Source organism: Gossypium raimondii, chromosome 12 (assembly GCF_025698545.1).
Source record: "Gossypium raimondii isolate GPD5lz chromosome 12, ASM2569854v1, whole genome shotgun sequence".
In the NCBI taxonomy this organism is placed as follows: domain Eukaryota; kingdom Viridiplantae; phylum Streptophyta; class Magnoliopsida; order Malvales; family Malvaceae; genus Gossypium; species Gossypium raimondii.
The window spans coordinates 2,338,577-2,354,521 of NC_068576.1; the positions used below are offsets into that span (position 1 = coordinate 2,338,577).

At 33.8% G+C, this 15,945-nt stretch overlaps 1 protein-coding gene and 1 long non-coding RNA gene across 2 annotated transcripts; both read left to right on the forward strand.

The window, feature by feature from the left end:
* Positions 1-10,810: 10,810 nt before the first annotated feature.
* On the forward strand, positions 10,811-13,002 carry LOC105762771 (uncharacterized). Its single transcript, XR_008191664.1, has 2 exons — positions 10,811-11,603; positions 12,611-13,002. It is a non-coding gene; the product is annotated as an uncharacterized LOC105762771 (long non-coding RNA).
* A 250-nt stretch (positions 13,003-13,252) lies between these two features.
* Positions 13,253-15,840, forward strand: LOC105762772 (uncharacterized). The gene is made up of 2 exons (XM_012580664.2): positions 13,253-14,009; positions 14,136-15,840. Exons 1-2 carry the CDS (start codon positions 13,458-13,460, stop codon positions 14,304-14,306), a joined length of 723 nt encoding a protein of 240 aa, XP_012436118.1. The 5' UTR covers positions 13,253-13,457; the 3' UTR covers positions 14,307-15,840.
* The last annotated feature ends 105 nt before the right edge of the window (positions 15,841-15,945 follow it).

A 15,945-nucleotide genomic window follows, 5' to 3' on the forward strand; every position in this document is an offset into this window, starting at 1 on the left:
ATCATCAATTACTCAAATTGTTGATTTAACCGTTAAATGAAACGTCGAGATCTATTGTGATATAATTTAAAATGAAAATTTTAAATAAAAATGAATACTATAAAATTAGATCTGTAAAAATCTTGATTTTGATGTTTTCAAAGCTCTTCTGAAGCTATCATTCACCCTTTTTTTTACTCTAGTTTTAGTTTTAGTTTTAATTTTAAAATTATGCGACAATATTTTACTTTTCTTTAAAATTTTCATTTTAAATCATGTCACATGTCATTTAACGGTTAAATTAAAGGTTTTAATAATAGAAGGGCCTAATTGATTTGACATCGATAATTTAAAGATTTAATTAGAATATTTTAAAGTTTGGAGAAAGATTATATTTTGGGATGACTAGGGCAATTAACTATTATGAAAATTGAAGCTAACAAATAATAATAGAATTTAATAATGTGCTTAAAGGGGTTGTGCCGGCGAGAATAGCAAGCACAAGTGGATCATGTTTTCCAAGAAACGAACTTTGTAGCAGATTACCTTATAAAGACATGTTTGATGTGGCACCTGAAAGTGTTGACCACTAGCTTCGAGAAGATGAGCAAGGATTACAAATACAATATTTTTCGAGATTCGTGACTACCCCTCTTAATAAAGTCGTATTTAAAGTTTAAACCTGTGAATTCCTTTAAGAATACAATATGCTTTACCATTGCACCCAACACTTGTTTTTAATTGTAGAAAACTTGTGCATTAAAATGTAGTCTTATTATTTCTTGATTATTGAAAATTTTTTTTATTTCTCTTTATATTTTCTATATTTTAGAAATTTCGAAATACAGAAAAACGTAAATTTTTTCAATAAATATTTAAAATCATTGGAAAAATAGTATTTTGTGTTAACATAAATTTCAATTAAGACTAATTCATGAAAGAAATATTTATATTTTCAACTTTTCAATCTTGTAAATTTTGTTAGCGAAAATAATAAAATATTTTTTTGTTTTCTATTTTTCACATATTTTAAAATTCAAGTTTAAAATCACATGTATTTACTAAAACCAAATGAAGCACATTTTCTCACATTTGCTTGGTAAAAAATCCAACTTTTCTTCAACGACCGAAAGTTATTGTTTCTTATAATTTTGTTGCACTTGGACAATTTTCCTCATCTTTTTTATTACAAAGAAATTGAGTGCCATTTTCAGTATCTCCCACACGTTGTAGCCTCATACCTAGAATCAGTATTAGCCTCATTTTCAACGTGCAATAAAGGAATAAAAGAGTTAAAATCTGGGTGCTTCTCAGTTTACGCTACTACTAAATTTGATTCATCAATAATCTATTCAAAATATGTGGTAAATAAAGTAGAAGAAGAAATTTGGAGGTGTGAACCACTCTTTATTATGCTTATGGGATATAATTAAGTCATAAAGGGAAAATGGTAAATAAAATCGGTTTTTTATATAGGTATTATATATAGCGACCTTCACCACCATAAGCCTACCTTCACTAACTTCTTAGCTTCACCTCTCATCTAGCTCTATCGTCGACACGTGAGGCAATCACTTCTAACAATTGGGCCACTTCGACAAAACAACCATCACATATCACCTACATACCCCACACCCTGGGTGAATAGGGATGTGCAAATGGTTAATAAGGCCGGTTCAATTAGCTTTTGCAATTTAACCGACTTAACTGTCTTATATATGTTATAAAATATAAATATATTTAAAATGATTAAAAATATCAAATATTAAGTCGGTTAAGTCAGTCGGTTTGATTATGAAATTCAATAATAGATAACTGATCGATATAACCGAATAAACCAACCCTACAATCAATTTAACCTCCAAAATCAATTAAAATGAAATCGACTTTCAATAAAGTCAGTTCTAACCAACTTTTTTTCTCCCTTACAAGTGATGCCACGTTCCCACCTGACAAGTATCTTGGAAGCGAGTAGGTGGCCAACCAAAGGCAGCCTCGTATCCCACCATGCCCACCTATATAAACCCTCTATCACCTCAAAGAAAGGGTTGCCCACTCGTCTTATACTCCATACTCTTTCTCATTTTACCTATCTTTTTCCTCTCTCTCTCTCTCTCTCTCTCTCTCTCTCTCTCTCACTCACTCATACTTTTACCGTCTTCACCACCAACATAGTACGACTCTTTGCCCAAATAATGTGAACCATCTTGATCTACACTGTCACCCAAAGACCAGTTAGAAGAAATTGGATTAGTGAAACCAAGAGTGGTCATGTCATTTTTTGAGTCAAGGTTGTAGGAAATATAACAAGTGAATGATTTGGTTCAGTGGTTAAGTGTTATGCTTGTGTGTGAGAGGTTATGAGTTTGAATCCTTTGCCTTGCATTTTTGCCTAAACCCCTATCTTTAAATTTCTAGCTTAAAAATTTATTTCGCTCAACTATTAGTAAGAATGAGCTTATTGGTTCAATGGTAAGGTATTAACTTACCCTTTGGTCTTGTATTCAAATCACTACACGTGCAAATGTAAATATTTTTATTCCTTTGCATTGTGCCACCCACCTGTTGGTTGGTGTTTTGATTTGGGTTCATTGCACTTCAATTTTTGTGTAAGTAGCGTATATCCTTCTTCCTCTATCGAGGTTTTTTTTCGTTATCTTGTTGATAAGTTAAAGGATGTGGTATTATGTTCCTCGTTTAAATTACGTTGGTTTGTTCTAGGTGAAGATCTCGAGACATTCAACCCTCTAGTAATTTAGTTGTTTCGTTAGTTGTTGTTTTTACAAGGTTAAGTGTTATTTGCCATTGTAAGGGTTGATTTTTCGTAATTGAGTTTGATGGTTGTGTTGATTTAATGAATCGGGTTTGGTTAATCATTGTTAAATAGTTGGTTTTAAATAATGTTTTAGGTATTGGAAACTTCGTTGTGGTGTTTGCATCGAAAATTGATCAGGTGTGTGACTCGATTATAGAAAACAACGATGATGTAAATTCGAAAAGTATTTTTTCGATGTCACATGGCCTTGTGGTAGACTGTATGGTAGATCGTATGGGTCACAAGGTCGTGTGGGTCATACAAGCGTGTGTTATGTTGTATGGGCCACACAGGCTAGGCTAGTTGGGTCGTGTGGGCCTATTTTTTGGAAATTTTTACCTAGGTCCCTTTGACTCCGAAATTCGTAATTAGACTTTCTGCAAGGTCCGTTTGGCTTATATAAGGCTTTAATTGTGACATCTGTTAATATCTTTTTGTATGTGATATATGTAAGGTATGTGAAAAATATATGTACAATTTGTGTTCTGATAAATCCGAAAGCATGATTACGTATGAAAAGTATACATGCCATCTGTTTATGGAATGTATGTGTTAGTTTATTTTTACATGTGCATCGCGATGGGTTTGATATGTGATAGAGGAAGTGTATTCTGACAGTATTACTGCAATTTCGACGGTTCAATCGCAATATTTGTCTGACAGCCCAGCTACACCTTTATGAGTGGCATACCACCAAGTAAATGTTTAAGAGATCATGCTGTGAAATAGGTGTTTTCAAACTTGAGAATTTTTTTAAAACTCGTATGAGCTTAGCTAAATTAAGATTTCAAATCATACAATTCCTAAGCTAGATTTTAGTTTTTGAAACGAGTTGATGTAATTACTCCAGATTTGGCCATAATGTCTGGGCCGAGTGTGGGGTGTTACATACACCATTTTCTGCTCCACGCCACATCATTGTATCAACAATTTGTGCAGTGAGTATGGATAGACATGACTCATTCCACCACTAATATTCCCACAAACCCAGAAGAAAGAGACTAGGACCAACAACAAACTCAAACCTAGCTACAAACAACTTAAAACCAACCCTAAACTAGTACCAAATAACAACATACTGAGCCATAATCTCAACCAAGCAACCTTCAAGATCCCCATCATGCTTATGATCCTTATCATCCTTACTATGGAGGTTATTCGTAGTATTACTAATACTCCCACTCAAATATTACGCTCAGTATCAACATGCATAAAACTCTATTGTATTAGGGCAATACTAGTGCCTTTTAAGGCAAGCAAACCTCACAAAATCCTTCTTGTGTTTACATTAGTTCATTAAGATGCAAAAAAAGATGAAAATATTGGAGGAAAACTCTTTACACAACAAGGATTGTATTAGGAGCAACAAAAGCGCTAATAAGAAGTTAATCAGAGAAACAAAAAATTGAAGAGTTAAAATCAGGAAGAAAACTTCAACAACAAAACCCTCCACCTAAGGTTCAACAAGAAGAGACAACTTTTTCTTTTTCCCAACCGGCAACGCAATCAACAACATAGAGTGAATTTGATGGACCCTCTATACCAACCACAGGAACACAATCTGCAAAGATAGGGATATTTTTTTGAAGAACATGTATAAACACTATGGAAGGAAATGCAAGAATTCATAATGCAAAGCTTGTTGAGTGTCCTTGGATTAGGGCACCAGAAATAGTTGCACAATACATGTCGTCAACATTTAAGTTGTATAAGGAGGACTACAATGCTGAAAGAAAATCATAGCCTTTTCAATGACCCTGAGAGATAATGTTGGAGTATGGTACTTGTTATTGCTAATAGTTTCTATCCACACCTTCAACGAGTTAATCAATTTGTCTATGAGCAATTTTTGGCTAATAAAAAATTACAACAATCACCACCTTATCTTAAGTCTATCAAACACCAAAATGACAAACCTTTAAGGAAGTATATTTGTAAATTCAATGCAACAAGTATGATAACTAAAGGCTTAATTGATGAATGGACAATCCAAGCCTTTATAGCAAGTATCAATCATCTACATAAATATGACTTAATAAATGAGTTGCCAAAAAGATTATCCACCTCGCATGAAAATGAACTATGAGTATTACAATTTATAAGTTATAAATTAAAATGAATTAGTATTTTAGGTTATAATTACCGTTTTTATTATTTTTCTAAAAAACTATGCTTAATTTAAGTTCGGGTTACTAGTTTGGGTCAAACCGTGTTTGAATCATTTTAGATTTGGGTCAGTTTCGTTGGATGTGTTTAGGTTGTTGAGTTTTCATGATTAAATTGGATGAGATCAAGTACAAATTTAGATTGATTAAGTCAAATTTTTACCATGTCTTCATTAAATTTACTTTTTAACCATACATTCATCATCATATTATGTTAAATGTAATAACTAATAACATAATTATACATAAAGATTGCTATCTTGCTAACTTATTTACATCGTTTAGTGCGTGATTTTATTAATCAATATTGTCCAAGTACTCTAGGTAATTAGTGCTAAATATTGAGCATTCACCACTTGCTTTGACTCCTTTTTTTATAATAGATTGATTTATTATTTTTAATTAGATTTGTTTTAATCAATTTATTTGATTTTTAAATATTTTATATATACTTTTACAAAATAAATTTCAAATTTTGATTTTCTTTAAATAAAAAACATTATTTAAAATTTGAGAGAGAGAGAGAAATAGAAAAACGTGTTATTATTGAAAGGAAATTTATTAATGCCTTCCTCATTTTCTCTATCACATTATTTTTATTTATTTTCCTTCTCATATAATGCATTTTAAAATAAATCAAGTTTTCATGAGATTACTAAAATACTAAAATCTTAGTTTATCATCCTTATTCAGATTAAATTTATTTAAAAACATTTCATATCTAATATCGACATAATCTTATCGATTACTATTTAGCTAAACAATTAAAATTTACATGAGAAGTACAAAAATATATATATATAATTCATATCCTCGGTCAGAATGTGTGCCACATTGGGATGGTCGACGGTTGCGAGCCATATTTCTTCTTGGTTCAAGTTGTATACTAGCCTCCTTGCCTTGATCTTTATGTCTTTGTTCGGGTACATGTTGTGGTCTCGGCCTCTCATCTTCTTCGCCTTCGTCTGTGGTTGGCTTCTCGGTTGCCATTGTGTATCCTCATTCTAACAACAAGTGGTTGCGAAGATGTTCCACATTGGTAGAACAATGATCCCAGAGGTGTTTGCGACACCGCGGCGTAGGGGTATAACTATATTGTGTCCCATACACTGATGGCAAAACAATCGGACTTTCGGTCAACCTATACGTCGTCATTGGATCCGTCGTCGTCTGAAACATTGATGGCATCTGCGTGTAATATGTCGGGGACGGAGGTCCAAAAATAAAATCGCGCATCAATGTAGAAACAGAAAAATGTAGTGCCACATGTGGTGCTTGTGTAAAAATGACAGGGTTAGTATAAAAACTAGAATAAGTCGAGCAATACTAACTAGGGGGTGGTGCGCTCATCGATATGGGTTCTTGCGTAGGTGTAAACGATGGACCGCCATGGCAGCTGCTCTAAACCTTGGATGTCTAGGCGCCTATCGTGGCCTCATATGCAGTTGTCTACCCCTCACCTCTTCCGTTAGCAGATATGGTTTGCCATAGACCATAAACCATGGCATGTGGCCTCACGAGTAAGTAAAAACTCGTATCTTATGTTCCAAATGATGATATTGCATGTGGAATGTAGGCTAATACTCATTTGTTCTCTCCCGCAAGTCGATTTGATGTAGATCTTCGATTTCTTGGGGTGCTGACGGAATCAATTGCCTAAACCCGAACTGTCGCAACACACTATCCGACTTGTGCATCTCCACTATAGCGTACACTGCCAATGACACATTCACGTGCCAAATGTTGGGATTGACCAAGAATTTGGACGAAGTGCATTCTTGAATTGTCAGATCAGAGTATGGCGTCCATTCAAATTATATTAAAATAATAATAATAATTAGTTGTATATATACTATTAATTTTAAATAAACTACGTTAATATTATAATTCAAATTCAAAAAATACATACATCCGCTTTCAATCATTGGTCTAATAGAAGTCGTATATCTCAAAGCTCATCCGGTAGTCTCACGTAACTCAGCCCATGGTTCCACCTATTGAAATAATATGTTAACAAAATAATTTAAATTTTAAATAATTTTGTTATGATAAATATATTATCTAATGAATTTTACATTGTTACGAGTGAGAATGTACGAGGGTAATCCACTTAAAGACATAAAATGATAGTTGATACCACACCCATGATTGCAATAGTAGCATGCAACCACCGATTTTAATTTTGTATGGTTTCGTCACCCGTCACATCTACTGGTACAACATCGCCAACACGACTGACCCCCAACTGAGTTCGCCCGCTTCTCTAAAATCGACGAGTTTTAGCAACCACCTTAAATGGACAAGATTTCGTAACTTATCCAGCATTAGGAGACCCCCGATGATCATAAGAATGTACGCCCGAGCATGTTGTTCCCTTCGGACTTCACTCGAATCTACATTGAGCCCACCAAAATTTCTTCTAAACTAATTCATATCTATCCGGGATCTATAAATTGTTTCCGGGACCCTCCCCAAAAGTTGCTCACATGCGTCTCTCCAATTGGTTGTGACAATTGACCCAGTCACTACTGGGCCATCCACCGGTAACCCGAGCTGTAACTGCACATCCTCGAGAGTGATAGTACACTCGCTGCATGAAGATGGAACGTGTGTGTCTCGAGTCTTCACATTTCCACCAACACGCTTACAAGTGTGGGGTCCAATTTACACCCCCTCCCTATAACGGCCACATGCAAAAATCTTGCATCTCTCAAGTAGGGTTCGATTAAGGGTGATGGAGGAGCGGATTGATTACGAATATACGTCTCCAAAATCCGATCTTCTGGCTATATATAAAAAAAATACAAAATATTAAATTTCAATATAATAAGAAAATATTTAAATTAAATTAGATTAAATATAATAAAAAACTTCTCATCATTTGCAATTGATCGACCGAAATATGGTTGCCATCCAAACGTATTAGATATTTTGCTATTACTAATTTTAGAAAACACAAAATAAATTGTAATAGAAAATAATTTACGAAAATCTTAATACAATTTTAGCAAAAAAAAAAGAGTTGAGAGAGAAATAAAATTTGAGTGAGAAGTTAAAAGAAATTGAGAGATAGTTGAGATTGAATTGAAAAAAAAAAGAGTTTATATGGAAAAAGAAATATAGCCGTTTGAGGTTACCCAACCAAATCCCGTAATTTTTCAAAAAAAAAAATCAACCTAATTCAATAATTATTTTTTAAAAAACAGATTTTTATGTAATTCACTCCCTGAAACATGGGTCACAATCCAAGCCTCTTGATCTCTCTATCCATTTTCCCAGTAAGCATGAATCCAAACATCTTAAAATAGCATAAAAAGGACCAAAATGGATGCCCAAAAGTGACGGGAACGTTCCCTTCCACAAAGAAATGACTGTACCAGGCACATGAATAACCGCCTACTGGCACAAACACCAAGAGCCACCACTTAAACAACAGCGTACATAAATAATACAATGCTGGAGAGCGTGCCGGCAAAGTGCCACAGTCTTGTAGCTTGTTTTGAGTATTGTTTCAGGTAAAACACCCAAAACTCATCTCTTTGATATCAACAAAGGAGTACCTAATAAAGAGCGTTGATTACTTGAAATTGTTTCTTCTTTTCTTCTTTGTCGATTATCTTCCCACGGCAGTTCCAACATATCTTGTTATTATATAGGAAGTTATGTGGGAAACGATTTGCCCATTGTAGGACTCAGTGGACTTTGTTTTTTACTTTGATGATATGGTTTCTAAAGTCGTTAGAAATAAATGGAAAAATAAACAAATATATTAGCCTGTATGTGTACTATGTTTGCGTAGGGGCAAGCCAGCTTTATACCTAAAACTGGTCTGGGAAAATAGGAATCTACCTTAGCCAACAGCACTCAATTTAGCCAAAGGCTATTTCGAAAAACATATATACATTAGCCAAAGAGAAAAGGACCGGATTTCCCTTAATTTAGGTATGAAACGTGTTTGTGTGTCATTCTGAGCAATCACCGGGCTAAATAAAGAAAAGGAAAAGGTTAGAGGGTGGTGGAGTATGATATTGGAAGAAGAGAGAAGGAAAATGAACCTCGATGGAGGCAATTTATATTCGTTTGGGTGACCTGTTGTTGAAGCCTTAGAAGGGATCCTGTCCTAAATAATTCTTTTGGGGCTCTTTAGAATATATATCATCACTTAAAAATAAGGTAAAATTATGCCTGGTCCCTCAAAAAAAAATTTAAATTTGATTTTTTATATAATAATTTTAATTTAAATCTCATAAATTTTCAAAAAAAAATTTGCTTAAATTCCCATTACCTTTTATTAAATTTTAAATTTAATTTTCCTTTTCGAGTTTGTAACTCTATATCAATCTTGAAAATGAACAAATTGGTCTCTTTCAACAAAATTACAAAAATAATTTTGAAAGTTCAAAATATTTATAAAAAATCTAAAATTTATATTTTTAAAAATTTCTAAATTTATATATAAATTTTCTAAAATAATAATTTTGGGACCTAAATAAGTTAATTAAATATTCAAATTTATTATACTAAAGTATTTTTTTCTTATTTTTCTTTGAAAAGTTTTTCAATCTATATTGTTTCAAATTTATGTGCTCTAACATAGAATTAGTTATATTGTAACAATATTTTAATATGGCATGTTTAACTTTTTAATTTAACTTGAACCTCACTCGATTCGGCTCGACTTAAATTTCATTTCACTCAACTCGATTAAAAAAATCAATTCAAGTTAGTACGATAAAATAAGTGTTGTCAACTTGATTAACTCGAAATTTTTCACTCAATTCAATCAAACACTCACCCCTAATTACATTGGGCCAACAAAAACCTTGTTTTAATGCATTAAAAAAATCATTGAGCTCACTTGTAAAATAAAAACTTTCCATTACCCTAATACAGATACTAAAAAGTTGTTTATTTTTAGAAATTTAATAAAAGGAAAATATATACTAGTAGTAAAAGATATACATATAATCACTAAAGATTAAATAAAAGTAACAATATTTTAAAAATAAAATAATATGGGATGGGTTTAAATAGGTTAGGGTTCATTATTTATAAATATAAATCAACATAAATTTTAAATTAAATCAAACTTTAAACAAATTTATATAGTATTGAAATGATTTAATTTAAGTAGGGATGAGTAAAATTGATTCGATTTTAAAAGTTTGATAAAAATTTAAAATTTTTGAATTTAATAGTTCGAGTTATTTGGATCAATTCGAATAAAAATCAAAATTTTGGTTTAACTCGAATATGAATTACACAATTCAAATTTTTCGAAAATTGAATAAGAAAAAGTAAAACTATGTCATTTTGATAAATGTTTACATTTTCTAAAGTTAAAAGTCAAAATCATTAAGTTAAAAGGCAAAACTACGTCATTTTGATAAATGTTTACCGGATAAAAGACAAAATAATTATATTGTTTATGTAGTTAAATAATCTTGCATTTCATCTATTAGTTAAATAATCGGTCTATGTAAACGCAACATTGAAGATAAATAATAGGATTCGTTAACTCAACTCAAAATTTTTTGACTCGATTCGAAAATATTTTAAATTGAGTTCAGTTGCTAAAATAAGATTCGTGAATTCAATTAACTCGAAACTTTTTCACTCATTTTGACTAGATCCAATAGTCACCCCTAAATCCAAGCATATAAACGGAAAAAATGATTTATTAGATTCGGGTGATTAATAAAAGTATGGATAAACTCAACAAGACAAATAGACTCTAAGGTCATCTTTCAAGTGCCGATGTTACCTCAACAAGTTGGTAGGTACTCCTCGCATCATGTCCTTGGTCTTAGGCAACTGCCTTCTATTTTAGTAAAAGAAATTAGAACCTCGATTGGCTCTCGATCTAGCTTGATGGTTTGGTTTACTTGGTTCAGAGTAACCGAAGGCCACAGGTCATAGGTTCGAGGGCCGTGAGAGAGAGCAGAGAGAGAATGAAGCAAACAAAGAAAAACCAAATGAGGTATTCCAAAATACCTCCCTTTTTGTGATTTTCAGGTTAACACCTTTTGGCGCTCTCTTTCTCCTAACACTCGCATTCTCCCCTTGCCCAGCACGGAGAGCAATAATCAACGGCAATGGCAATATTATCACACTCTTTACACCAATGTCAAAACTGGTAATGCAAAAAACTTTCTTTCCCGACTTTTGATTCTGTCCTCGAATCTCTTCCCGCTTGTTCGATTTCTAGGCTTTTCTCCGCCAATCTGCCTTTCCATTTGTTAACTCACTTCGAAAATTTCTTCGTAATCTCTCTTCTTCTTCTTCTTCGAATTTTTGTTTCATTAATTATATATACTTCAATTTATTAAGTGGTGGTTGAATAAATAAAGAGAAGATCCAAAGACTAGTGTACGAGATGAGCAAAGGATCAAAACTTTTCTGAAAGGAAGAGTGAAAAGAGGTATTTATTCGCCAAAAAATTGAACGTGTGCGAGGAGCTCGAGTTGCAAAGAATACTGGTTTTTAAAGTTTAGAACTAATTACATAATTTGTTCCTTCTTCATGTTGTGGATTAAAGGATTTTAGAGCTTGAAACTACACTTGAGCTTTCCATGATTTGGTACATGTAGATATGGATGCGTTTTAGGCTGCTGATGAAACTTTTGAGTAATCCTTCATTGAAGGTAACTGTTGGCAGCATGTCTATTATTTCCTCCACTAATTATGAAGTTTCATGGATTTACGTTTGATTTCTTGAAACTTACTCTTAGTAAATTCTATTAATTCTATAGGCATGTAAACTATGTCTGGAGTTGATGTTATTTCTACAGTTTTCAAGCGGTATACTTGCTATATGGTTTAACAGAAAAGTTAGATTCTTTGCTTCTAAACTCGAAGTTCTTGATGCTAATTTGGGGTTGTTGTCTGCTGATTTGTTAAATTGCATATGTTCCGCTATGTTAGTTTCCAGAATTATGATCATAATTTCATGGCTGCCAGTTTATATGATGACGCTTACCTTGATATTACTGAGATCTGCAAAGAAAGAAGCTTTACTGGTGGAGTAAATTTGTACCATCATTTTGTTATTCTGACTGCTTCTGTGATAGGCGTTTAAGCTGATGCCTTTCTTTTATCTGCCTATTCAGATCTCTGAGTACACGAAGAGACTGGCTTGACATGTAGAATAGCAGTGCCTCCAAATTGCTTACTATTTTCTGTTTTTAGTACACAATTGCTCTTGGCAAGTTGCATCTGCAAAACCCATTATTGCATTGGGATATGTCCATAATTTCCAATGGGAAGTAATTGCTCCCTATTGTTGAGGTCCATATTGATGTTGGATGAGAATAGGGCAATCTTTTGTTGATTAGCAGTAAATTGTTGTTGAGTGCTGAATTATTATTTGTTATGTGGTTATTTATCAGATACAGATGACAACAATTACATTCTGGTAAAAAGAGCTTGAGGAAATGGATAAAATTCATGAACTTTCAAGCCACAAAACTGTGGCTATGATAATCATTAAAGTTTATTACCAATTATTTAACTAGATTAGTCGCTAGATCTTCACGTGTTCATCCTCAATACTTCTTTAGTGTTAGTTTTGTTCGACCTTCTTTGTTCTTTTTTGGTTTATCATGTCACTTCGGTTCTCCACTATCATAACATATTTATATATTTTCCCTAGGTGGAAGATTGCTGATTGATGGCCAAAAAAACAAGACTGCTGATTGTATAGCGTGTACCCAACCTCCCCCAAAACAAGCATTACGAAGAAGATTCTTCTGCCGAGTGGGAGCCTGGAGACTGCAATCCTGATGGAACAAATAAAGAACTTAGCACCTCACTATCTCAGGGAATGAGGAATCTTTTTCATCAAATCACAAGTTTTGTTGGAGAAAACCAAAAGCACTCCGGTTTCATTTTGCGGAGAGGGTTCAGTCGGAGGAATCTGGCACAGATTCGAGCCCTTTGATGCCAAGGCAAAGATACTACAAGTTGATGTGTATAATATAAGCAGAATGCATTCAGGGCTGATAATTTGCATGAACTTTGATATAATATTTCTTCTTAAGTTTAGTTTGGGGTAGAAATCTAATTTAAATAATTTTCTCTCATATGTAATATTAAAATTCTTTATTAAGTTTAGAGTAACAAGTTAAGTAATAACAATTAAATTGAAAATTAAAATATTATAATAAATGACAAATGAAGGATAGTTTTGCTTTTAAATTTTTATTTTAAAAGAAATAGAAAAAGAAGCTACCTATTAATTATTTTCTTTTCAAAAGAAAGTGTGTGTGAGTTCTATTTAATAAGAGGGAGTAAATAATTCACCCAATTTTCGTCTCACTTCTCTTTTCTTGAGAAGGGAAAAGGAATTGATGAGATAGGAATCCACGTTTCACAGCGAGTAGCCATCCAAACAAAGTGCGAACCCCGAGATAGTAATTCAAAGCAAGCGCTCACTTTGTTTCATCCAAAACCAGCTAAAATCTCTATTGATAGTTCTCTTCCGCGAGGCGGCTGCACACATGGAATTAACTCACATGGTTGCAGTTTCCAATTTCTGCTATCAAAATCCCAGAATTTGGAGCAGAACCCAAGCTCTTTCATCATCTCAGCATTCAGTTTCACCACTTCCATCATCCTCTAACCGATTTGCCCCCAAAACCCATTTGAATACTCTCCAAGAAGCTGCCAAACCATATGTTAGAACAACAAGCAATGGCATCAAGGAAGCCACTGTTAATATGCCATCCATGTCTGATATATTGGCCTCCTCTAGAGCCCAGAACCTTGACGTTCAGCTCCGAACTTTAGGACCATTGTTTAGGATCACTGCTAAAAGCCTGGAGACCAACAGGGAACTTGGAAGAGCTGAGGGGATCGTTAGGGTCTGGTTTGGAGGTAAAATTCTGCACCTGGATTCCATTAGACTCAACAGAGAGACCCTAGGCATGGAAAGATCCATTTTTGGTATTGGTTTGTTTATTGGAGCTGTAGCTATTCGATATGGATATGACTGCGGTTGCAAGACTGCCGAGTTGCTTGCCATCAACGACTCCGATCTTTACCATTCCAAGGTTATTACCTTACCCAATTCCTCTGGTTTATGTTACTGGATAAGGTTTCTTACAAGAAATTATTCTTTTCATTTGTGTTTGAAATGTGGATAATTTATGTATTTTGATGATCTTTTGAACTTTCAGCTTGTTAGGTTCTACAAAAGGATTGGGTTCAAGGCTGTGCATGAAGTGACTGGTTCAACAATTGGGGATATGCCCCATATGCTAATGTGGGGAGGAGTTGGAACTCGAATGGATGCCAGTATAGCTGAGCTTCTTGTAAAATGGTGCAGCAGGTTCAAGTCCCAGGACTGATTATGTCGGAATTAGTTGATACTTCCATGCTTTTATCCAGCCCTGCTATGAAATTTTGGTTTGCAGTTTGGTATGTTACTCTTACCCTCTGAAGAAGTTTTACTGCCAAGCTAGGGTCTTCTTTTGTTCAGCTCAGGCCTTGATCAAGGAACTAAGGGGAGTTCTAGTCAGCAGATCGGATGGGACTAGGCAACTAAGGGAGAGTTTGAGAGTACCTTAAAGAGTTCATATCAGATGTTTGAATGCTCAAGCTGATTACAATAATGCTTTGAAATTATTCTATACATTCCTCCTGGAAATACCCCAACTACTGTCCATTATTGTGATAATGGAGAATTGTTCTCAATTTCAGTGAATTTTGATTGAAGTAGTTTCATGAATGGACTGTATTATGTCCATTACTGTGACCATTGTTTACATGAATTGATACAGCTCACTTGAATAAGATATCAGTTAATTGATATATGAAATCGGATTTTCATGAAGCTGTAACCATTTCACGGAAGGATAGCCATGCATCTTTTTGTTGCGAATTGGAAGGAACCATATATTAGAATCTTTGCCGCTGTTGAGAGAGCTATCATAGCATGAGATGAGAGCAAGAGCCAATCCTATTCTGGGGATCTTGTCTAGAGCTTTCATGTCGAGTTCACCAGCAATGTTCAAGTAAGAGTTTAGTGTCACCTTTAATGTTACTAAATCATTTAGAATGCATGAACTCCAGCTGCATGGGAACTTTTTAGTTTCTGAGAACCTCTTAGTGACCTAGTCTTAAGTCACCCATTTGAGCCCTGAACTTTACATATCAAGAATCAAGCATGGAACTTTCCATCAATGTTTTGCCGCCAGCAAAAGGCACTTACATTATAAGCATCAGAATGGGAGCATGGATTCTTATATTTGAAACAGGGCCAATGGTGTAGTTACAGAAATGTATTCCTAACCCTTGCAGAAAGTGTAGCAACATACAGAACTATTGAAGCATTGCAACATGGGTTTAGAAGCTGAAATAAGTAACAGTCAAAACATCAAATGCAATGCTTGAAGCACTAACAGTTGCTCAAAACATTACGTCATTGGTTTAGGCCAGCCGAGATGGATAAGGCCAAACTGGTCTGTTTATTCTGCCTAAACTGCAATTGCGTTTTAGCTCCACCTTCAGCTTACTCTTCTGTCGTTGTAGGAAGAGGGAAGTTCAATTTTTGGGCCGATGTTATTGTTATAGCTTCCTATGAGGCCATTGCCCTGACAAGCAGCTGAACAAAGGACATGAAATTGTCGGTGTCAGAGAAGTTGGAAACAAGCATCATGAGACCTAGATTGAAGCCTAGCAAACTTGTCTCGATGAATAATGCCTTAATGTCACGGTGGGAGAGTAATCACAGATCATTTAGTTTACGTCACACTTTTTTATGTTTGAGATTATTATATTATAAATTTTTTGTCTTATATTTTTATATTTTACACTAATTTTTATAATATTTTTAAGAAAAATTTCAATACTTTTTAATTTAAATATTTTTCTATTTTTTTTCATATTTTATATTTTCTAATATTTTCTTTATATTTTATAATAATTGGGTGGCCATCGGGGTAAGCCGAAATTTTAAATAAATTTAATTATAAAATAAATTAATGT